The following is a 25802-nucleotide window of genomic DNA, read 5'->3' on the forward strand; positions in this document are numbered from 1 at the left end:
CGCAGTGGTGCTCCATCCTACCCTCAGAGTCCAGCTTGTCTCTGCCCCTTCAGCCCTGGTTAGAGTCCACAGAAGGAATGATTAGAGGCTCAGAGAAGAGTGCACACCAACTACCATTTACATATTGATAAATATTTGGCAGCATCATTTTTGATGACTGCAGATTTATGTTTGGGGTCTATATCTATTTGTTTCACCAGTTCCCAATTTGTTCTAACTTTTCCTTATGTTAAAAAGTGCTACAACAAGATACCCTTGTAGCTAAATCTTAATGCAAATCTTTGATGTTCTCGCAGTGAATTCTGGAACAGCCAAGGGACATTGTCCCACAGGGTAGCTTCCTCATCTGAATTACTATGTAGGGTTTGTTATGCCACTGATTCTGGGATCTTCAAGTCATACCTGGTCTCTCATGGCTCCATCTCTTACCCTACCTCTGTCTTCATAGATCTCTGTCTTCATCCAAGGGCTACAGAAAATGACCAAGTCCCAGGTCAGTTAGTTTGTTTTGCTGTATGGGAACAGTACTGCAGGACTGTGAAAATGACCTTGTGAGCTGAAATCATGCAAAGCGATCTTAATGGGATTTTCCCATTGGTTACAATTGTTCTGTGACTTTTAAAAATTGTCAAAACATTAAATCCTCTCTTGCTATTGGTTATACAAGTACAGGGAAATGAAAAATAGTAAAACAAATATTTAGTACACTGTAATTTGAAACATTGAGAATTAAAGTGTTTTATTTCTTTGTTAAAAAAAAACTTATCAAGAGCAGTTTGAACAGTGCCTTCTTATTGTATAACTTTTGATACCGAGTGAGCATATTTTCTATGCCTTGGCACATTGGATCAGTTTCCGATATCTGATCCTTTGCACCTAGGGCAATCAGTTCTGGACGTGTTGTGGGTGCACAGTAAATGTTTAATGACTTAATGAATGAATGGCCTAATGAATAATTAACACACAACTATAAAGTATTTCAAATATGAGTTTTGTATCACTCACAAAATGGAACATAAAACTAGATAAATGAGCATGAAAGCACAGGGCTAGAGGAACAGAATGAGACCAGTTTAGTGTAATATTGCCCAAAATGAAGTGGGGCTACATTTCAGAAACATTATCAAATAACGAACATGCTTAGAACATGTTGCTATGTGTTTTGTTTCTGTCTCATGAAATACTGATCACTTTAGTTAGAATAGGAATGTGTTGTTACAGGGACCAGTATCATTCAAGGACGTGGCTGTGGATTTCACGCAGGAGGAGTGGCAGTATCTGGACCCTTCCCAGAGGGTACAAGGATGTGATGCTGGAGAACTATATCAACCTCATCTCAGTGGGTGAGGACCATTTCTCAGTGTTGATTGGCGTATGCCTGGTTGACTACTTTTCCTTTCTCAGTTGCTCCAAATTGCCAACCCTTTGAGGTACTTTTACAGGTGTGGCCCTGAGTTTAGTAGACTAAGATGGACAATCTTTCGGGAGGTACGGCTACAAGTTTGTTTAAAGACCTCTCTTTTTCAGTTACAAATGGGCACCTTCATCAGTGAGTCCCTGATGAAGTTCAGAGTTCAAAGGACCTGTAGCCTGGGTAGCTAGGTCCAAATCCCATATCATTTCCCATTGACAGGATTTCAAACTACCAAGCCAGTTGTGATCCACAAGTTGGAACAAGAAGAAGAACCGTGGGTGGTAGAGAGAAAAATCTCAAGTTGGAGCTATCCAGGTGAGTTAGATGAAGAGTTGTATGGATGGAAGTCAATGAAATTAGGATCACAAATGAGGATTAGCATCTTTCAAAAATATGCTTCAGGACTCTCTTCTTAAAGGCCTTGGACCTTTGGAAATAACTGGGGAGAGTTGACATAAATTCCTTATGTATCTGAACACCATTTCCATGCATCGCCTCCTCATATTAAAGCTCTTCTTTGCATGGCTGTTAGAAAGTGACATTTTCCCTTTCAGGTATATTCCACCTGTGATTCTTATTAGCTTCATTTAAAACTTAGAAGAGATTTTTTTTTTTTAATTTTGGCAAAATATATATAACATAGAATTTACTATTTTAACCATTTTTAAGTGTACAGTTCAGTGGCCTTAAGTACATTCCATTGTCGTGCAACTGTGACCACTATTCATCTCCAGAACTCTTTCATCATCACAAACTGAAACTCTGTACCCGTTAAACAATAACTCCTCATGCTGCTTCCCCTCGGCCACTAGTAACCACCATTCTACTTTCTGTTGCTATGAATTTGGCTATTGTAGATACCTCATGTAAGTGGAATCATACAGCATTTGTCTTGTGTCTGATTTATTTTGCTTAGCATAATATCTTCAGAGTTCATCCATGTTGTAGCATGTGTCAGAATTTGATTCCTTTTTATGGCTGAATAATATTCCATTGTATGTGTATACCACATTTTGTTTATCCATTCATCTGCCAATGAACATTGGAGTTGTTTCCACCTTTTGGCTATTCTACCTATTGGCTATTGTGAATAACGCTTCTGCAAACACCGGTGTACAAATATCTATTTGAGTCCCTGCTTTCACTTCTTTTAGGTATACACCCATAAGTGAAATTGCTGGGTTATAGGGTAATTCTATGTTTATATTTTTAAGGAATTGCCATGATGTTTTCCTCAGCCACTACACAGTTTTACATTCTCACCAGCAATGTACAAGGGTTCTAGTTTCTCCACGTCCTAACCAACAACTTGTTATTTTCTGTTTTTGTTTTTTTTATAATAGCCATCCTAATGGGTGTGAATCACAATCTCATTGTGATTTTGATTTGCATTTCCATAATGACTAGTGATGTTGAGGATGTTTTCATGTGCTTATTGGCCATTTGTACATCTTCCTTGGAGAAGTGTCTATTCAAGTTCTTTGCACATTTTTAAATTGGGTTGTTTGTTTTCCTGTTGCTGATTGTAGGAGTTTTTTAAATATATTCTGGATATCAATGCTTTACAAAATGTATTATTTGCAAATATTTTCTCCTATTCTGTGGGTTGTCGTTTTACTCTCTTGATGCACAAAAGGTTTTAATTTTGATGAAGTCCAATTTACCTATTTTTTCTTTTGTTGCCTGTGCTTTTTGTGTCATATCCAGGAAATTGTTGCCAAATTCAATGTCATGAAGGTTTTCCCCTATGTTTTCCCCTATGTTTTCTTCTAAGTGTTTTATAATTTTAGCTCTTACGTTTAGGTCTTTGATCCACTTTCAGTTGATTTTTGTATATGATGTAAGGTGAGGATCCAACTTCTCTCTGTTGCCTGGGGATATCCAGTTTTCCTAGCACCATTTGTTGAAAGGACTGTCCTTTCACTGCTGAATGGTCTTGGTACACTTGTAAAAAAATCATTTAACCATGTATATGAGGGTTTATTTCTGGGCTCCCTATTCTACTCCATTCGTCTCTATGTCTGTCTTTATGTCAGCACTACACTGTTTTGATTACTGTAGCTTTGTAGTAGTTTTGAAATCAGGAAGTATGAGTTATCCAACTTTGTTCTTCTTTTTCAAGATTGTTTTGACTATGTGGAGTCCCTTGACATTCCATATGAATTTTAAGGTGGGTTTTTCTATTTCTGCAAAAAACATCATTAGGATTGGACTTGGAGTTTTTGATCTTCATTTCTCTAGCATTCTAGCCTCCCCACCACCATCGTTGCATTGTCATAGAGTCTTTTTGTTTTTCAACATTGTATTAGTTTCCTAGGCCTGCAATAAAAAAAATTACCACAAACTAGGTGGCTTAAAACAACAGAAATTTACTGTTTCACAGTTCTGGAGGCCAGAAGTTCAAATGCAAGGAGTCAGCGGGCCATGCTTCCTCTGAAAGCTCTAAGGAAGAATCTTCGTCTCTTCTTCCAGCTTCTAGTGGACCCAGGTGTTCCTTGGCTTGTAACTGTGTGATTCCAATCTCTGCCTCTCTCTTCATAAGGTCGTCTTCTGTATCTCTGCATCCTCTCCTCTTCTTATAAGGACACTAGTCGTTGGATTTAGGGCCCACCCTAAATCCAGAATTTCATCTCAAGATCCTGAACTAATTACATCTGCAAAGACCCTGTTTTCAAATAAGGTCCCATTCTCAGGTTTCAAATAGGAATGAATATTTGGGAGAGACTGTTCAACCCACTACATACATTATAGAAAATTTCAAACATATACCAAAGTGTACAAAGTAGTATAACGAACCCCTATGTACCCATCACCCTGCTTCAGTAAATCTATTCTCCATTCACTTACCTTCATCCCACGTCATTTTGAAGCAAATTTCAGAGACCATATTCCATCAATAAATATTAGTTTGTATCGCTAGTAGGTAATGCTATCTTTAAAAAGGTCCTTATTACCCCAAAACAGTTTAACATTATCATTTAATATCATCAAATGTCCAGTAAACGTTTATATTTATGACTCTTAGAACCTTTTAATATTTATTGAAGCTTCACCTTTTCATTCTAGTTAGTTATCTTCTATTTCATTTATTTTATTTCTTATAAAGTGCTTCAGATCATCTTCTACTCACATTGCACTTCCCCTTCTCTCCTTCATCCCTGCAGAAAGGATTCTGCCCCCTCCCTACCCCTGATATGGATTAAAACCAACACTTCTAAGTAATTGCCTACATTCTGGTGTACTTTTCTGCAAATTATGGTAGTGTATTGCATAGTGGTTAAGAACACAGACTCAAATCAGAATGCCTAGTTGAAATATCAGCTCCACCACTTAACAGATGTACAAATTTAGCCAAATTACTAAACCTCTTTGTGCCTCAGTTTCCTCATCTATAAAATGAAAGTATTAGCTGTATCTCACTCATAAGGTTGTAATGAGATTTAAAAGAGTTTTAATGTTTATAAAATATTTATGGTCTGGCCTGGTGGTGTAGTGGTTAAGTTCGCTTGCTCTGCTTTGGCACCCTGGGGTTTGCAGGTTTGAATCCCGGGTACAGACCAGTGTGCTGCTGGTCAAGCCATGCTGTGGCAGCATCCCACATACAAAAAACAGAGGAACATGGGCACAGATGTTAGCTCAGAGCCAGTGTTCCTCAGCAAAAAGAGGAAGATTGGCACCAGATCGACGTTAGCTCAGGGCCAATCTTCCTCACACACACACAAAAAAATTTATGTGCCGGGCACATAATTAACACCATATTCATTATTACATTAATTTTTTTTTTAATTTGCCCCCACCTCAGCTTGGGTAACCTCATACTCACATGGTCTCAATTTTCATTTCTTACTCACTTTTATAAAACTTGACTGGATTGTCATATGTCTCTCTGAAAGTATTCTGATTTTCTCTGTATAGTGTGACTCCCTCAACAGATTCATTAAGCTCCTTACCATGGAAGTCTCAATAATATACCCCAGGTATGACCACTATTCACTTCAACAGTTTCCACCCAGTCCAAACCATCATCAGCTCTTGTATGGATGAGTGCAGTTCCTAACTGGTCTCCCTGCATCCAGACATGTTCCCAACAATCTGTTTTCCACATAGCAGCTAGAGGGATCCTGTTAAATTTTAGGTTAGGTCATGTCATTGCCCTAAGTAAAACAAATTAAAATCTTTCAATAGCTTGTTTCTCCCTAGTTTCTTTTTTCTTAACTTTTAAATGTTTTTTATATCCCCTGTTTTCTCTGTATAGGATAAGCCTGGTAAAATAAACCTTCAGATGTTCCACATTACCTAACATATGATATTTATATTCTTAAGTCCTTCAGCCTTGGCCTCTCTAATGTTATTTTTCCTTCTTACCCCAAACTTAGCTTTACTCCTTTTGAAAATGTAATTAATGACCTAACTGGGTAAGGATTCTGGCCACTAATTACAATGTGCATGGAGGGGTTTTCCCACACCACCAAGCAATTCTCTAACCCCAGCTGGGTGTCTGAGAATTCAACTCCATTCTGACACTGTCTACCCAGAGATAGCATCAGATTCCACAGGTTAAGGGCTTAGTCCCACAAGACTGTCCCCCACGTCAGATGCCAATTGCAAGTCCAGGTTGTTACCTCTGCTTCTGACTGACTGGCTATAAATCAGAGGTTTCCACAACCCCCTGTTGGGTTCGATTAATTTCCTAAAGAGGCTCACAGAACTCGGGAAACCCATTTACTCACTAGATTACTGATTTATTACAAACGATATTAAAGGATATGAATCAAGAGCCAGATCGAGAGATACATAGGACGAGGTCCTGAACAAAGGAGCTTCCGTCTTTGTGGAGTTTGGGACCTGACATGGTGGCACATGAAAGCATTCTGGTTCCCCAACCTGAAAGCTCTCTGAACCCTCTGCTTTTGGGTTTTTATGGAGGCTTCATTGGATTGATTAAATCATTTGCCATTGGTGACTGATTCAACCTCCAGCCCCCTTCTCCCCTCTGTAGAGGTTGAGGGGTGATACTGAAAGTTCCAACCCTCTAATCATATGGTTGGCTCTGCTGGCAACCAACCCCCATCCTTAGGTGCAGTCCAAAACTCACCTCATTAACATAACAAAATACACCTTTATCACTCTCAACAGTTAGGAAATTCCAAGGGTTTTAGGAGCTCTGTGCCAGAAACTAGGACGAAGCCCAAATATTTATTTCTTATTATAAATCACAATATCACATTGCGACAGAAGTTATGTGTTGGAGCCTCTGAGGAACCAATGTTGGATCTACTCACTTTCTACTCACGTTCTGTGCAGACTGATGACTGACATATTGGGAACTGGGCCAGGAAGCTCAGAAGAACTGTCAAATTCTGAGCCAGTGAGTGACTTTTGTTGACCAATTATGAGGTAGACTCTGATAGACTTAAACAAAATGAAGTTTATTCAGGGTTTGTTAGGACTACATCCCAGGAAAAACACAAGTTCAAGTAGCCCTTGAATTGTGTCTCCTGCCCCGAAAGGAAGAAGGAAGGTTTTATAGTCGTGGCTAACCAGGGCAAAGAAAAAAAAAAAAGGAAGGAATGTCCTTTAACAAATTCCAGGTACAAGGTAATCATCAGGGTGAGGGTTGTTTGACACAAGCCGTTAAACTTAGGAATGTGGGAGATGAGTCTCATAGGAAGGGGTCTCTGTCCCAATAGTATTATCGTCCTTGGGAATGAAGTGTCTGTCTTGATAATGTATGTCCTTGGGAAGACTTGCAGATGCATTTCAGGCATCTAAAGAGTTCAAGAGTTCATCCTGAAGGAGGAATTTGTTCCTCTCCTCTTCTTCTGGCTCCATTTTAGTGCCTTAACATGAGAGATTCCATCTTTTTTCAATTCCACACTTTATTGCTCTGGATGTAGGTAGCATAATTGTAACAGTAGTCAGGTACTGTTGGAGGTTTATAATATAGATGAAAATTAAGATTGATAGGAATTTAGATCCAGGCTGAGAAATATGCTGCTTAAGAAATATTAATCCACATTAATAGAATCCAGAAATTTAGAAAACATGATATAAAGCAGAAAGTAGCAAGCACATAGTTGTCTGAGAATGAGTAAATGATACATATAATAGAAACATCTAACTAATAAAACTTATTATGTGCTAGGCAGTATTCTGAGTACTTTGCATGTATTGACTCATTTAATCCTCACAACACTACAAGGTAGGTACTATTATTATTCTTTCTTATAAGAAAGGGAAATTGAGGCCCAAAGAGGTAAGTAACTTGACCCCTGCTACACATCTAATTCATGATGGAGCTGGGATTGAAATTCTGGTAATCTGGATTTAGAACCCATGTGCTTAAGCGCAGTTCCTCTTCCATATGCTGTAGATAGAGAGCAGGTGGGGGGAGTATTTAAAAGTCTGGGTTGATGCAGTATCTGTGAATTATTATAGAATAAGACGATACACTCAGCAGTCAGAATTCAGTAGTGAATTTAACCCTGAAGCAAATAGGATTTGTTTTATCCTATGGCCTATTTTTCTCTTACTGGACATATGAATTCCTGGGCCCATACAAGAGTCAATTACTATTATATGGCTTTTTGAAGCACCGGCTACAAAAATGTTCCTGTTTGCAGGTGGAGTTGATGGTTTTGTAAAATCAGTTTCATGTTGATGGATGAATAGACAAGAGCTCAAAGACACTGGAAGGAAAGAGACAAGTGAAGATTAAACTGCAGCAATCAAACAATGAGTTGATGAGGCACTAGCTCAGATCTCTCTGTTCCTCATCCAGTCCTTCCTTTATTCACTCTAATCACCATTTCACCCCAGTCACTTTTAATTCTCATAGATGGGCTCTGCCCATTGACCCTCTAGCAGCTGTCCTTCTTTGTTCCTTTTACTACTCCTTGGGGTTATTTCCATTTTTCTCCCCAGTTTGCAAAGTCCTCTTTGCATATAGCCAGATATGTTTGTGTTCTTTTCATAGTCTCTGTTTCTGTTTCTACTATTACAATTAAAAACAAAAAGTTGTGGGGTATAGATTCCATTTAGCCTTAGTATTTCTTTTAGATCTGGATATTAGGCCTGACAGTAAAGATTCAATTTCACAATAGGGTGAAGGGTTATGAGCCATAATACATTAGCAGAAATATTCACCAACACGTAGTTTATTCTGCTTCCTTCTAGAAGAAGTCTGGCAAGTTCGTGACTCCATGGAGAGCCACCAGGAGAACCAAGAAACACTTTTGAGGCGTGTTGCATTCACTGACCAGGAAACTGTGACTGAGGAAAAGGGTAGCAAGTGTAATGCACTTGGAAATATTTTTCATCTGAGCACAGATTTTGTTTCTTCAAAACAAAGAATCCAAAAACATGCCTCTTATGGTAGGAGTTTGAACTATTTAGACTTATTTAGTGGTAATAGAAGATATGCAAGAAAGAATGAATGTAGTCAATGTGGGAAAGCCTTCTTCCAGAAGTCAGACCTCATTATCCATGAGAGAATTCATACAGGAGAAAAGCCTTTTGTATGTATTGATTGTGGGAAAGCCTTCAGGAAGAAATCAAATCTCGTTATACATCTGAGAATCCATACTCAAGAGAAACCTTATGAGTGTACTGAATGTAGAAAAGCTTTCTCCCATAAGTCACACCTCATTGAACATCAGAGAATTCACACTGGGGAAAAACCCTATGTATGTAATGAGTGTAGGAAAGCATTTTTCCAAAAATCACACCTCAGCATTCACAAGAGAACTCATACTGGAGAGAAACCCTATGTGTGTGATGAATGTGGGAGAGCCTTCAGCATGAAGTCACATCTCTTTGTACATCAGAGAATACACACGGGAGAGAAACCTTATGTACGTACGAAGTGTGAGAGAGCATTCAGTAAAGTGTCATGCCTTATTAGACATCAGAAAATTCATACTGGGGAGAAACCTTATGCATGTAATGAGTGTAAAAAAGTGTTTTCTGAGAAGTCTGACCTCATTATCCATCACAGAACTCACACAGGAGAAAGACCCTATGAATGCAATCAATGTGGGAAAGCCTTCAGACATAGCTCAGCCTTCGGTAGACATAAGAGGACTCATAAAGAAGAAATCCCTTAAAGAGAAACTAATGTGGGAATATCTTCAACTAAAAATTACAGAAAGCCTTCAGTAGAAACCAAACTTTATTATGTATCAAGAAGTCTAACTAAGGAGAAGCCTATTAATTCAAAATGTTTAGAAAAGTATGTAGCTATGTTTCTGTAGAAATCATACTCCAGATGTGATGCCAAAGTATTTCTAGAAGATATTACAAAAGGTACACCTTGTTATTAAAGGATAAATGCCCGCTGTGACTACAAAGACTTTTGAAATATTAGTAAGCATACTAATCAGAACAAAATTAGAAAACCACATATGGACAATCCTCAAAATATGAAAGAATTATATTCCTACCTGTACTACATTATGTTATGCACCACATAACATAAATCATATATGTGTTGGAATTGCATATGTGAAGTAACATAACTATGAATATAAAATAAGTATTATATATAGAATGCCCTCTACCAAAATTTTCCACATTAAATAATACCAATTTTTCTTCTATTAAGAAAGTATGGGGCCGGCCCCGTGGCTTAGCAGTTAAGTGTGCACGCTCCGCTGCTGGCAGCCCGGGTTCGGATCCTGGGCACGCACCAACACACTGCTTCTCCAGCCATGCTGAGGCCGCGTCCCACATACAGCAACTAGAAGGATGTGCAGCTATGACATACAACTATCTACTGGGGCTTTGGGGGGAAAATAAATAAACAAATAAAAAAATCTTTAAAAAAAAAAATAAAATTTAAAAAAAAAAAAGAAGACAGTATGAATTATAACAAAAAATATGGCATTCAGTAAGATTTCTAAAGTGTAAAATAACAACGTTTTTTTCCTGTTGCTGGTATATATAAAAGACTTCTGCTTTTTGATCAGTAATAGAGTACGTAAAGGTGTTATTTACATAAAATATATAAATATGAGATAGATAAATATATGAGAATGAGCAAAAGAAAATAACCATGGCCTCTTAACAACACTTGCTACAATTTAAATAGTTATTTTTGCTGACTAAATTATCTCCTTACATACTGTTATTGTCCCCCCCCCAAATTCATATGTTGAAGCCCTAATGCTTAGTACCTCAGAATGTGACTGCATTGGGAGATAGGGCCTTTAAAGAGTAATTAAGTTAAAAGGAGGCCATTCTGGTGGGCTCTAATCCAATCTGACTGTTGTCCTTACAAAAAGAAGAGATTAGGACACCAGGGATGTGGGTGCACAGAGGAAAGACCGTGTGAAGAGGCCACAGGAGGGCAGCCTCAGAAGAAGCCAACACTGCCTGCCCCTTGATCTTGGACTTCCAACCTCCAGAACTGTGAGAAAATAAATTTCTCTTTTCTAAGCCACCGAGTCTATGGTATTTTGTTATGGCAGCCCTAGAAAATTAATATACATACTACTGCTCCTTTTTACTGGGTTACTTCAAAATTTGAGTATACGAAGTATGAGTACTATGTAACCCAACAATATGACTGGGGACTTGTACTGTGCACCGTTTCTATATATCTGGCGTTTTCTAATTTACCTTGCAGTAGAAGGGTAGAATGACAGACAAGTCATTCTAGACGAGTCAAGGAGATAGGGAGGGAGATAGGACTGTGGGGGGTCACATTCTGTTTTATTCTCACAATGGTATGGGCCTGGAACCACTGCCTGCATTGCCCGTGTATTAAGCCACTGAATTTTGAGGTTGGTCCTAGAAGTGTACTGCTAATGTAACAAAAACTAAAATTTATGACATTGGCTTAGCACTTGGGCAGTGAGAAAATTGATGTCAGAGGCTGGAAAGATGGTGACAAACTGGCAAAACATTTGGTAAAATTGTCTTTTCTACGTACAACTACTGTGCTGACAGCTCTAGGAGATGTTAGAAAACAGAATATTAGTAGTATTTGCTGACTGATATTAGTTGCACTTGGGAAGCTATTACAAGAAAGAGATAAACTCAGGAAAAATTGGTGATTGACAAGCCAACACGAAAGCAAATAGCCCAGAAATTTGGGGCCTTAGAGAGTTAAAAAAAAGAAACAACTATTTCTAGACGTCAAATAGTAAGAGAATGATTTTAAAGGCTTTGAGAATCAACAACCTGATAAACCTTTTCAGTGAAATACAGTGACTCGGAAGAAAGATTTTATTAAGAGGCTGAAATTTTCTCATTTAAGCTTGATATCCTCAAAGTAGCGTCTCATCCGCCCACCCTGGCTCCGTGTTACAGAAGCTCAGTTTTGGTCAGCCGCAGCTGGGAAGACTGGGGCTCCCATTCCTAACTTCCCTCCTGCTTGTACAGCATAGGCTCTACCCAAGGCAAGGTAGGCCAAGGATGCTGGGGCCCCAAACTCCCACGCCCATGCTCTTGTTTGTAGGGCAGATGTTCCAAGACAGGGGGGACAAGCTGAACCGACTACAGGCTATCATTCTCCCAGCTCCCAGTTATAGAGCAGAGGTTTCATACTGGGAGGAGTAAATCAAAAAGACCTTGGGCTGCCGTTTCTCCTCCAAAATCACACTTGTAGGGAGGACTTTTCATGCCAAGAGGAGAAGCCGAGAAACTTCCTCAGCTCCACTTGTAGGGCAGAAGTGTCATTCCAGGAGAAAAAGGCCGCCCCCTCCACCCTCAGCTCTAATGCAATAGTGTGGACATCTGTCCAGGGGAAAAGGCAAGAAGGGAGGACTGGAAGCTTCACAGCTCCACAGAGGGAGCTGACTTTATTTGGTACATAGCACGGAGGAATGCATGACTTAAGGCATTGTTGAAAACAGAGATCTTGGTGGCAAGCAATTAGAATTCTAACAGTTCTATAAAACAAGTAGCAACAAATGAAACAGCAGGCCACCCAGAAGTTTAACAGAAAGAACCATGGAAATAGCTAAAAAGTGCCCTGTGAGATCACAGTCATCCCTATCTGGAAGGCTGTGCACATGTCTAGGTTTCACTCATTCAGGACCAACCTGAGCAGGCACTTGAAAGATACTCATCACTAACTGAACATAGGGCAGACTTGAAAGAATTCTCCGACTCACACACAGATCCATCAGCAAAGAGTGGAAGCCTTACTGGCTCACAGGGCTTCAGCACAACCTCTGACCAATTACTGGCTGAACATTAAGATATTTTGACCCAGAGTGACTTCTAGGAAGCCAGGCTTGGGGTAGGGAATGGGGGAGCTGAGAAGTGACATCAGAGGCTACACGCAGTGAGGGAAAATAGACTTCATGGAAATAGTCCAGGCGAGCCACTAAACAAAATAGACTTCAGGAAAATAGTCCAGGCAAGCCACTAAACAAACGAAACTAACAAAATAGAGCAACATCAACAAGGCCAAGGGGGGATGTATCAGAATCGAAAGTTGCTACAATATAGTATCTCAAAAACTATGAGAGATTCAAAGAAACAGAATAGTATAACCCTTGTACAGGAAAAACAGGGCCAATAGAAACTGCCTTTGAGGAGGCCCAAATGTTGGACAATTAAGGCAAAGACTCCAAAGAAACTATGATAAATATGTTCAAAAAGCTAGAGGAAACTATGTTTATGACAGTAACTCATCAAATAGAGAATATCAGTAGATAAAAATTATTTGAAAGGAGCAAATAGAAATTCTGGAGTTGAACAGTACAATACCGGAAATGAAGACTCACTGTAGGAGATCAACAGTAGATTTAAGTTGTATGTGTGTAAATTATATCTCAAAAAAGTTGTTATATAAAAATGAAGCCAAGATTTGGGTGCTAGGTGTGCTTGTTGCTATTGTGATGTCACAGCTTCTAGGCGCTCTCAGCTGAGAGAACAGAGAATATACGTGTTTATACTAACCCATGTATGTATAACCTATAAATATCTCTATAGGTATCCATCAGTATCTACTTTAAGATAAACATGATTTCATGCTGATGTCTCCAACTCTGATCCAATATCACGTAGACCATTCTGGCCTTCCCCACTTGCTTATCTGCAACCTCTCACTCTAACAGTGAGAAACCTGGCTCCCACCGTCTGCCATGCATTTATTTAATTGTTCAATTCCAGTATACTGTATGTAGTGGCTTAAGGATTATTAACCTGTACCCCTGTGGAAAACAACTTCAGCAACTAGAGTACAGTGCTTATGTATAGTTTATTTGCCTCTAGTCTTCTCCACTCATTTCCCAAGTTAATTAGGTCAACTTTTCCCCTCACCGCCTTCAGTGAGGTTATTTCATACATGTGTAGTATAGTTAGATTTTTTGGTCAAAGTCTAAATTCCATCCTGAGATCCCCCTACTGCCTAAATTATTTTTTAATTGATTACATTAAGGTTCATGGTTTGTGCTGTAAAGTTCTATGGAAAATTTCATAGTATCATGTATGTCCATTGCTATAGTATCATACAGAATAGTTTCACAACCTAAAAATCACCTGGGCTTCACCTATTCAATCCTCCTCTCCCACCAAAGCCCTGAAAACTACTGATAATTTTACTGTCTGTATAGTTTTTCCTTTCCCAGAATGTCATATAAATGGAATCATACAGTATGTAGCATTTTCAGATTGGCTGTTATCACTTAGCAACATGCATTTAAGATTCATCGATGTTTTTGTGTGGCTTGATAGCTCATTTCTTTTTGTCACTTGATAATATTCCATTGTGTGAATGTACCAGTTTTTTTGTTTTTTGTTTTGTTTTGTTTTGTTGAGGAAGATCAGCCCTGAGCTAACATCTGTTGTCAATCTTCCTCTTTTTGCTTGAGGAAGATTGCCCCTGAGCTAACATTCATGCCAATCTTCCTCTATTTTGTATATGGAACGCTGCCACAGCATGGCTTGATGAGTGGTGTATAGGTCCGTGCCTGGGATCCAAACACACGAGCCCCAGGCCACTGAAGCGGAGCACACAAACTTAACCACTATGCTACTGGGCTGGCCCCGTGTACCAGTTATTTGTTTATTTATTTTTTGTGAGGAAGATCAGCCCTGAGCTAACATACATGCTAATCCTCCTCTTTTTGCTGAGGAAGACCAGCTTCTGAGCTAACATCTGTCACCAATCCTCCTCCTTTTTTTCCCCCCAAAGCCCCAGTAGATAGTTGTATGTCATAGTTGCACATCCTTCTAGTTGCTGTATGTGGGACGCGGCCTCAGCATGGCCAGAGAAGCAGTGCGTCGGTGCGCACCCGGGATCTGAACCTGGGCCGCCAGTAGCGGAGCATGCGCACTTAGCCGCTAAGCCATGGGGCCGGCCCCCCCAGTTATTTTTAATAGACTTTATCTCTTAGAGCAATTTTAGGTTCACAGCAAAACTGAGCAGAAAGTACAGAGTTCCCACCCATGCATGCAGCCTCCATTACTATTAATATCCTACACCAGAATGGTACATTTGTTATAATTGATGAACCTACATGAACACATCATAACCACTTGAAGTCCATAGTTTACATTAGGATTCACTCTTGATGCTGTACATTCTATGGGTTTTTTACAAATGTTTAATGACATGTATCCACCATTCTAGCATCACATAGAATAGTTTCACTGCCCTAAAAAAATCTTCTATGTTCTGCTAATTCATCCCTCCCTCTAAATCCTAGCAATCACTGATCATTTTACTGTCTCCATAGTTTTGCTTTTTCTAGAATGTCATATAGTTGGAATTATACGATATATAGCCTTTTCAGATTGGCTTCTTTTACTTAGTATAATATGCATTTGAGGTTCTTCTGTGTCTTTTCATGGCTTGATAGCTCATTTCTTTTTAGTGCTGAATAATATTCCATTGTCTGGATGTACCAGTTCTCTTCTATTTCCAGTTTAATTTAGAGTGTTTATCATATATAAGTGTTGAATTTTGTTGAGCGCATTTTCTGCTTCCATAGATATGATCACATGGTTTTTCTGATTCAGCCTGTTAATAAGATGAGTTACATTGATTTATGAATGTTGAACCAGCCTTGCATTCCTGGAATGAACTCTACTTAATCATGATATATGATTATCATATATCATGATATATCATGATATATGATAATATATCATATTATATTATGATATAATATACATAAAAAGGTATGTATTGCTTGATTGAATTTGCTAATATTTTGGTAAAGATTTTTGTGTCTATGTTCATAACAGATAGTGATGTACAGTTTTGTTTTCTTGTAATGTCTTTTTCTGGTTTTGGTATAGCATAATGCTGACTCCATAAAATGAGTTAGGAGGTTCTCCCTGTGCTTCTGTCTTCTGGAAGAGATTATGAAGAACTGGCATTATTTATTCCCTAAATGTTTTCTGTAATTCACCTGTGAAATCATCTGGGCCTGGTACTTTCTTTTCCAGAAGGATTTAAATTATTGATTCAATTCCAGAATTCACTTTACAAAGATAACTCATAAACATTGTCAAAATAGTTCCAAAGCTTATGCAGTTCTCTCCCAACCTGTTCAACCATTTCCATTTCTTATACTATTATCCTTGTCTTGTGTCTTCAATTTTCAGTATAAACATCCTGTTTCACAGTCTGAAGTCTCAGGGGAGAATTCAACATTCCCAATCATAGCCTTTCCTTGAAGTAAGAAAAAGAAAAAGAAGAATCTTCTCAGACCCAGGAATGAGCCATGCCCTGATATCTGAGATAGTAATTAAAAATTTATCCTTTTCAGAGTGTATCTAGATAGAAGAAGAAGCTGATGGTCCAAGACACAAAAACCTCACTTTCTAAGCCCTGGATGATCATGTACCTTCCAAACTGATTGGTGAGCCACTGACTCCGATTAAGACTGAAATTCAAAAGAGGAACAAGATTGAAGAATAGAAGAAGAGTCTGTCTCTCCAAGTCAGTGCAAGGCACCATCAATAAAGTACTAGGAACCTGGGCTCCTGTTGTTGAAAGTGAAGGAAAGTACAAGACAGCTGTAAGAGCAGAGACCTGAGAATGTAATAGGAGGAAAGCAGGGGGGCTTGATGTCTTACTGGCCCCTGAAAGAATATCTCAAGTTGTGTTCATTTTGATCACCATCTAGTAGGTTCCAGAATTCAGGCTTTGGAGGCATGTAGGGGACAGCCTGGAATGACACCCACCAGGTCTCTGTAGTGTATCTATGGACAAGTGTTCTGAAGGCCCAGTGGTCAATTTGTCATCCACCCTAGAACCTCTCTGCCGTGTAGCAGAAGGTAACCCATGTGCACTTTATCCACAGGGTTTACTCACCTTCTGAACCCAGTGGAAGATACCAAACAAGTGCTGAATTTCTCCAGAACTTTGCCCCCATCTGGCGATTGTCAGCCAGGGAAGAACACTGTCCAACAGCCTGGTTTAAACGGAGGTTTTTGTCCTAGCCTAGTTTAGTCCTCTAACTCCTCCACACCAATGGCTTGCTGATCCCCACACGAGAGCTTACCAGTGCCCCATGCACAGGGAGCTGTTGCAGTCCTGGCCCCCTTCAGAACAATTGGGAAGGAGCACCAGGAGAGCCTCATTCTGCACTAAACAGGGAGTGTGATCTCAGAGTTAAGTCACAGACTTGGACAAGCAGCAGAGTTCGCCTCCACTCCGGGATTTATGACAGTGTCCTCCTGCCCCTTCCTTCTGTCAGAACATTGAGAAATCAAGATAATATCTGCAAGCTGTGGAAATCTCATAAATTCATAATTATGTTTGCAGTGAAGTCACCAAGCACCTGCTCCTAAGCTTGCCCCTTATATTCTTAGCTCTATAAATAGCTCTTCTTCCCAGAGCCACTGAATGTAACCTCATTTATGACATTCACTTGCCTTCTGGTACTAATGGTATCAGCTTTTGTCATTCAAGTTAAAACTTTTAAAAAAGCTTCCTGGACACCTGGGGAGGTAGTATAGCTCAGTGGTTAACAGCACAAATTTAAGTCCCTGCTTCCAGTTCTTTTAGGTGTATACTTAGAAGTAGGATTGCTGGATCATATGGTAATTCTATGTTTAAATTTTTGAGGAACCACCATGCTGTTTTCCATAGCAACTGATGGCCTACAGTTTTAAGTTCAGACTTTCTAAAACAGGAGAAAGTAAAAGAAAAGAATACAACTGGAAGTGGAACTGACCTTCTCTCATGGAGCCGGAAATACAGACCCTGGTTAAAGACTGAAAACAATGTCATCCCTCTCGCTGATGTGAGAGTATTATGTTTTTTATAATTTAAATTTTGTTTTAAGTAGTGATTAATAAAAAACTTAAAATGTGGAGTCTTCATATGCTCTGGATGTCCTTTAAGTGGCCCTTTGGTGCTAAAGCTTTGAGAAATGCTGAGTAAACACTGAACAAATGTGTAGCCAGCTTATCTGCCACCTCCTCCAGGAACTTTCCCAACCCCATGACCAGGAGGTTGTTCCTGTCCCCGAGCTTCACAGGCTCCTAGTCTTCAACATTTACCATATTCGGCCTCTTCACACTTAGCTGCTGCCCAGTCCACACTGTGAGCCCTGGAGGAGACTGTTTCTCACCTGTCAGTATCTCCAGTTAGGCCTGTGTCGGTTCTAGGATTTTGTCTAGGCCGTGAGTCTGACTGGGGCTGGGAACAAACAGTCAGATTCAGGACTTCAGATCTGTCTGGCCAAGATACACCGCAACCATCAAACCACTTCTGAGATGCTCCTAGAACTCCAGTCTCGGACCCTTTATTCTCCTTGGCTTGCTGTTCCCACATTCTCCCGCCCAGGGCTCTCTGCATGGAGCAGGCCCAAGGAGCAGATAAGTGATTGTTGACACTGCCTCTCCACGAGGTCCACGCATCTCGGGTTGACTTCAACGTTAGTTTATTGTGTGTGTGCATGTATTGTACTGGAGCATGAACTATTTGTTAAATATATTACTCAGAGCACTCCCTGACTCAGATTGGCCTGTCACAACAGGTCACTAACGGGTTTCTTATTTTACTGATAGGTTCCCTCACAATTGAAGGAGCTAAATTCTTTTGATAGCAATAACACGTGCTCATTGTTAAAAACTCAGACATACAACTATAAAGAGGAAAGAGAAAATCAACTGAATTTCACTACCCAACATAAACACTATTAATATTTAAGGTATTATCCTTTCATACGTATATAGATATTTACAAAAATGGGGCATTTTTACTCAGGGTTTTACTGAGCAGTACACCATAGACATCTATTTCATTATATTCAAATGGCTCGATAACATTCCCCTGTGTGGATGGACCATAATATATTTAAGCAAACTGCTATTTGGAAGTCTGATTTGTTTTCAATTTTTCAGTAATATAAACAATGCTGAGATAAACCTCTGGCTCCTAGATTATTTATACTGACTGATATTAATATGCAATTTGAATTTTATCCACAAGGGGGAAGCAGGCTACTGTGAGAAGACAAGCTAAGCTTTAACAAACAAAAAACAACTAGAAAGTTCTTTGGCATCCATAAGCTCACCCCAACTTTGTGAGGCGGGTATTAGCATTTTCCCCATTTTATGGATAAGGAAACTGGGTGTGGGGAGAGGAGGTGACACGTACAGATTCTCACCAACCAGTGAGTGCAAGGTGGAATTCAGAGCTGTCTTCTGATTGCATACAGCTGGCTCTCTTCATTTCCCTGCACTTCCCAAGATGACAGCAGTACCACATTCTCCCTACATTCAATCCAGTTCTAGGCACAGTGCTGGACACTATGCAGAAATAAATAAGAGGATCCCTGCCTCTCAGGGGGTCATTACCAGGTGTGAGGACAGAGTTATACATAAATAACTGAATGACTAAATGCCCACCAGAATAGAGAGAGCCCGGGAAGGCAGGAGAGTCACTTTGACAGTGAGGCTGGGCCCAGATTTATAAAAGAGGTGTGATAACAATCAGAGCTAAGGTTTGTTTACTCTGTAAGGTACATTTACTCTGCAAGAGGCACTGTGCTAAGTGCTTTATGTGTATAATCTCATTAAAAGTTCCCCATAGATCTGGAAGGTATTATATCCTTTTTACAGAGAAGAAAATTGATGGTCAGAGAGGTTAGGAAATTGGCTACTTGTGGCAGAAAGCTGGATCCCACATCCTTAATGTCAGTTTGGCAGGACCTGGGAGGATGCTAGACCTTCAACAGGCAGAGCTCAGAGAAAGACCTCTAGGAGAGGAAACACAGAAACAGTGTCTTGGAGGCAAGAAATGTGGGAATATTTGGGAATGCAAAGGGATTAGTGTGCCTGGAGTGTGAGAGAGGCAGAATCTGAAGAGAGAAGAACTAGCAGGAGAACATTGAGCCGGACTGGAGAAGTCTGTGAATAGCAAGCCAAGGAGAGCCTACTGTATTTCGTATTCAGGAGAAAGCAACAAAGAGAATGACATCACTTGTGCTTTATGAAGATTAATTTGGTGCATTGCATACGGGAACAAGGAGACTAGTTAGGGGATTATCAGAATAATCCTGGCCAATGATAACCAGAGAAAGAATGAGAACTGAAAGACATTACTGAGATAAAATCCACAAGATTTGACATTTCATTAGATGCTGAGGAGAGAACTATGATTAAGATTTCCATGTCTGGGCAACTGGGAGAATGTGAGCGTGTACACCAGGAGAGGGGCTGCAGGGAGGGAAGAGATGAGGTCACTTCTCTTACATGAGATTGAAGAACCTGAGGGACCTCTGTCTGGGTGGAGAAGTTCAGTGGGGAGTTAGAAGTAGGAAGCTGGTGATTTAGATGTGGTACCTGCAAATCAGAAGAAATGACCCCCAGAGCTGGCCAGGGAGAATCTATACTTAAGATTCAGCAGGGGATGTTCATATCCTGATAACCTATAATTCCACTGCCAGATTTCTGTCGTAGAGAAATAGAATCACACACGCACAAGAAGGTGTATGAAGGATGTTCACAGCAGCATCGCCTGTAGCAGTGAAAGCCTGCATGTGGGGAAGAGCGAGTAAATAAACCACAAAACATTCACACTGTGCAGTGGTTAAAAATTAAGTAGACTAAAAATACTGACACGGACAGATGTCCAAAAATAGCGGGTAAGAAAAGCAAGTTGTAGCACAATAATAATGTGTAATACTACTTATGAAAAAAGAAGGAAAAAAGTCAAACGAAACATGCTGTCACATATTTTAAATGGTATGTGTATGTGTGTGTGTGTGTGTGCATAGAGAAAATTCTGGAAAGATAAACACACTGCTAATTATGCTAGAGGAGAGGAGTTGTGACAAACATGGAGAGCAGAAGGGTAAAATGGGATTTTAACCTTATTTGTCAAGCTTTAATTTTACAAGAAGAATGTAATCACATACTATGTGAATAAAAAGTCTCAAACTATTAACAAATATAGATTCAATGGGAAGAAGAGAGAATAGAAGAGACAGGGACGTATGTCAAGACTCTGGGTAGGGCGATATTATTGGGAACACTGGGAGAAGTTTCTGGAAGTGTGAGGTGGAGGGGGGGGTCCACCGCATTCACCAACCCTGCAGAGGCAGCCAGCAGGATGAGCCCTGTGAACTCAGCTTGTTTTCAACACCTTTCCATTACAGCCACAAGCTCCTGTGTCCTTGAAAGGTCACCATGTCTCGCCACTTGCCTTGGAATGAGCCAGTGTTTGTTCTGTTCTTTTCTAAGTGGTAAATATCCCAAGAGTTTTCATCCAATTTGTGTGTTTGGACATGCCCTCCCTTTCCCAGAAATTCCACAGTGTTCTTGGTGTTCACATTCCAATCCTTCAAGCTGCCTCTGAAATCCAGTTCCTTCCATTCCAGCCACAGGAAATACCTGCCTTGTCTCTTGTCCTCCATTCAAAAATATTCCCATTTCGGGTCACTTGTAAGAGCATTGCTGTGGGAGGCCTTTTATGGACTTTTTCGAAGGACATCCAGAATAGATGGTAGCTAACACTCACTGAGCACGTAGAGGTGCCAAGCATGGTGCTAAACTTCACAGAAAGTATCTGGTTTAATCCTTCCAACAACCTCGTAGGTCAATACTATGTATTCACAGCTGAGACTTGGTGTGTGGTGCTAAGCATGTGGTGGGTGAGTGTGTGTGTGTCGCAGTCTGTGAGCTTGTCTTAAGGGATTGAATGGGAGGTGTAGGGATTGGGGATTTGGGAGAGACTGGACTAGGGAACAACTTCTCAGGTGCTCAGGGGGTTCAGTTTACTAAGTGCCTTTATAGCTATGATTTCATTTGATTTCACCAAAGTGCTCTAATGATGCGAGTCATTAGGGAAAATAATGAGATGAGTCAAGCTTTAGTTCCCTTAAAGTGGCCAACATTGGGTGCAGGGTTTTTAGGGCCCATTAACCCACTGTGCGGCCTCAGCAAGTGTGCAAGAGGTGGACACGCACAGGATGTGTGCTCTCTGTGGCCTCTGTTGTCCCAGCTCTTTAAGGATCGTTGAGTTCCCAGCAGCCGCTCCTCCCAGTGTAGAAACTCTTGGCCAGGCACCCCCTGCTCTCCAAGCCCGCCCATCACGAGAGATAAAGCTAAATGGCAGAGGAGCCAGTTTCCTGGGTTTAGTAAACAGGCTGTTTATAGCCCAAGCAGTCACGGGGCAGGAGCAGACAGGCTGGGAGGTCACGCTCCTTCTGAATGTTGAGGTTTCCCATAAACATTCCCCCAGTGAGCCGTCTGGGATGCAAGGACAACTCTGGGCCTATTGCCCTTGCTGGGCAGAGCCCCAAGGCCCCCACCCCCCACTTCCTTCTCCCTTCTCCCATGAGGGCTCTCCTCCTCTTTCCCTTCTCCTGTCACTGCTTTCCTTTCTTCTATAGTGGAAAGAGGACATATTTTCACAGTAGACACACCCGATAACTTTGGGCAGGTAATTCATCCCTCTGAGTCTCAGTTTCCTCCCTTGTAATATGGGGGTAATAATGGGGCCCTCCTCGCAGGATGTGTGGGAGGGTATATAGCACTGTGTATGGCACACATAGTAGGTATTTAAAACATGTTTGTCTTTCCCTTTTCCTCTCCATCCCATTCCTTCTCCCTAATCCTGGCCCCTGCCCTTCTACCTTTCTATTCTTCTGCCCCCACCTCTACCCTGGGCACTTTCACACCCTCTGACTGTGCTTCTGCTGCCTGGGCAGGTGGGAGAGGGAGCCAGGCTTAGCTCTGAGGAGTGCTGACCACGTGGGGCTAGCCCAGCCTGGCTAGCCTTGGTGCTTACCCACAAGGCCACAGCCTAGGCCTCTCTGCTTTTTAGAAATAGTCTACAGGATTTGAGGGTGAAGAGAGGATGTAGAATGGAGGGAGAGGCCAAGATAGTTTAAGCTTTGGCTTATTTTTGCCCTCAATCTGACTCTTCCAGGGGCTTAATGATCAGAGATCATTGTGTAAATCGCTGTGTGACTTTGGGCAAGTCCCCTTCATTCTCTGGGCTTCAGTGCAGTGTGAGATAGAAGCGAAGAGTGCAGACCCCGGAGCCAGATTGTCTGAGATGGAACCCCATCTCCACCACTTGCTAGCTTGGGTTATTACCCTCTCTATGCTCCAGTTTCCTCAATTTTAAAATGAAATTTATATGTACTTTATAGGGTTGTTATGAGGATTAAATAAATTAGTCTGCTCAAAGCACTTAGAGCCTAGCCCGTTGTAGGCACTTAGTTAATCTTAGCTATTATGTGTGAATGGAGAGGTAGAGCAGGGGGTGTGCGCACCTGGGGAGAGCTAGATATCCTCTCTAAAGTCCTGAAACCTCACATTCCTCCTCTTTGTTGACCTCTGGATATGACCAGATCAGAATCTTGTAAACAAAGTACTTGACTGTCCCAGAGAGACCCTAGGAAACTAGTCAAAGACTTTCAAAGCCAGATGGAATCCTTAAAGCTGGTCTAATCCAACTTCTCATGGTGCAGGCAGGGCGGGAGGACCAGAGAGACCACAGGGACCGGTCTGAGATCACAGAGCTGTCATGAGTTGTAGAATTGCAGGTGGCGATATGCAGAGAGGGAAGGATTTGAGGGGCAATGGCGTGGTAGGATGCTGAGGGTCAGAGCCCAGGCTCCGTGCCCTCTGGGACGCTCAGGGCAGACACTCACCCCATGGCTGATATACTTTAATAATGACAACCATATTACGAGGAGGGAATATACCCCAAGCACTATCCCAAATGTTTTCACAAGCATTATCTCAGTCCATACAAAACCCCTTTCTAAAGACGAGGTAAGATGCCTTGCCCAAGGTGAAACAACTAGAAAGAGGCAGAGCTGGGATCTGAATCCAGGTTTCTCTGATGCCAAAGCCAGGGTTCTCATGCAAGACTCTTTTAATGCTTCCCTGTCCCTAACTGGGGCTCAATCCACAACCCCCAAAAACAAAGATCTTTCGTTTGTCTGACTGAGCTGGCGAAACAGATGACACCAGTGGAGGAGCCTGGGCTGCTGGTATCTTTCCAACGCTGTTCGCGCTGACCCACAAGCCCTGATGAGAGACCAGACCCTATGTGGGAGAACAAGCCCTTTCTTTTAGGGGCCCTGCCTCGATGCATCTGTCTCCACTGATTTTTTCTTTTATGACTTTGAGAGATTGTAATATATTCTCTGGAAAACATTCAGCAGTACAAAAGCCCTCCCTGGGCCCTCCCACCCTCTTACAGGTCCACAACTGTTGGAACAGTCTAGAAATCCTGGAACTCTGGGAAGGTGCCTGGTCAGTCTTTGAGGAACATAGGTGGCTCTATCTGAAGAACCTGCTCAAGTATGGTTCTTGATGTCTGGGGGATCCTTTTGGGGAAGATCACCTCAAACTCAACAATGAGCTCCCTTGTTTCTTGGGCATCTGGGGGAGGGGGAGCCCTTCTCCAGGTACCTTTTGCCACACGCCAGGCCTGATAACATCTCTGAACACAATGGATATGGTCCTGCTGTCCAGAGTAGGGGGAAAGCAGAAGCTGTTTTTGGAAGAGGCAGGGAAGGAGGGCTTAGAGCCTGGGGTGAAGCTTATGGGCCTGGCTTGCCCAAACTTCAGCCAGAGTCTTGGCATGGATGGGAGGATTGTGAACAAACGGAAAACGGGAGGAGAAGCAAGGAAAGGCGTTAACCTGAAAAAGAACTTCTCCCTCTCAAAAACAAAGTTTATAGTTGATAAGAATTTATCAATAAGTAGTATAATAATATAGTGTAAGAAACAGGAACCACATCTGTTATATTCACTACAATATACACAATGCTAATCCAGGGCCTGACTATAGTCAGTGATCAATAAATATATGAAAAATGCATTTTAAAATGGATGGATAGAATGAAACCTGGGTCAGAAGACCTGCATTTCGGTGTTTAGCTCCATGGCTCACTGTGACCCTTGGGCAAGTCACTTTGGCTTCATAAGCCTCAGTTTCCACATCTGTAGAATAGATACCATGGTAGTTCCTCCGTCACAGGGCTTTGTAGTCATAGAGTTCAATGAAGGTAACGGTCACTTAAACACTGAATATCAAGCTGACAATTGTACTCCTCCCGAGTACAATAGATGCTGGATTTAGTAATCTATTCAAAGGGCCTGACCGAACCAAGAGCAGGGAAAGGCCAGAGGTGTGGTTCTAGGAATGGGGATTAAACATGAAAGAGACTGTAAAGTTGCTTGGAGAAATGTACCATCTAGGAGGGTACAATAAACCAGGCATGCATAAGGATTCTCTCTCCCCTAGGGATTCATCGGCCTTGCCCATGCAGGGAACCAGTTAGCATTAGCTGGAGCGCAGATGGACTCAAGTCAGAAGAGGTTATAGGTCGTCTAGTCCACATTCCTCCCTCTCCTTCTACAGGTAAGTAGACAATACCCAATGAGGGGATTAAGGTCTGAGCGACAAGGACCAGGTATTCTAGTCCCAGCTCAATGCTGCTCCCACCGCACCATGATCAAAAGGGAGGGTATGCGAGGGTGGGTTTAAGAGAAACAGATTGGGCCAGAGAAAGAATGCCTCCCCATAGCAACTGTTTAACAAGGCCTTTAAAATAGGAGCCATCCTGATAAAGAAGATGAGGAGCAGGAGGAGGAAAAGGTTAAAAAGAATTTCTTACACTTATATGGATTATGTTTCAAAGCTATTTCATGTGGAGTAGCTGGCTAAATGTGTAGTGTGATGGTGGAGCATCACTGATGGGGCGTCAGAAAGCCCGTTTTCATCACCCAGCTCTGCCCTGTACAAGCTGTGACCTTGGGTAAATCCTCTCTCTGATCCTCAGAATTATCATTTGAAGTGTGAGGACAATAGTGCCTCCCCTCAGAGCTGATCCTCGGGGACCAGTTTGGGTAATGGATGTGAAGGGAGGTTGTGTACTCCGTAAAATGCTCTACATATGGGCAAAACAGCAAGGTAGTCATGAGTGAGGGCCCAGGAGCGAGACCT

The 25802-nt window shown here is 41.2% G+C and overlaps 1 protein-coding gene across 1 annotated transcript; it reads left to right on the plus strand.

Annotated features, from left to right (window-relative positions):
- Window positions 1-8616: 8616 nt before the first annotated feature.
- Window positions 8617-9519, plus strand: LOC131411349 (zinc finger protein 182-like). The gene has a single exon (XM_058550143.1). It carries the CDS (start codon window positions 8617-8619, stop codon window positions 9517-9519), a length of 903 nt encoding a protein of 300 aa, XP_058406126.1.
- Window positions 9520-25802: the final 16283 nt, after the last annotated feature.

The sequence above is a fragment of the Diceros bicornis genome, chromosome 1 (genome assembly GCF_020826845.1).
Source record: "Diceros bicornis minor isolate mBicDic1 chromosome 1, mDicBic1.mat.cur, whole genome shotgun sequence".
Lineage (NCBI taxonomy): Eukaryota > Metazoa > Chordata > Mammalia > Perissodactyla > Rhinocerotidae > Diceros > Diceros bicornis.

What these genes read in the sequence shown, in the direction of transcription:
- LOC131411349 (XM_058550143.1), top strand. Translation starts at nt 8,617, where the DNA reads ATGGAGAGCCACCAGGAGAACCAAGAAACACTTTTGAGGCGTGTTGCA.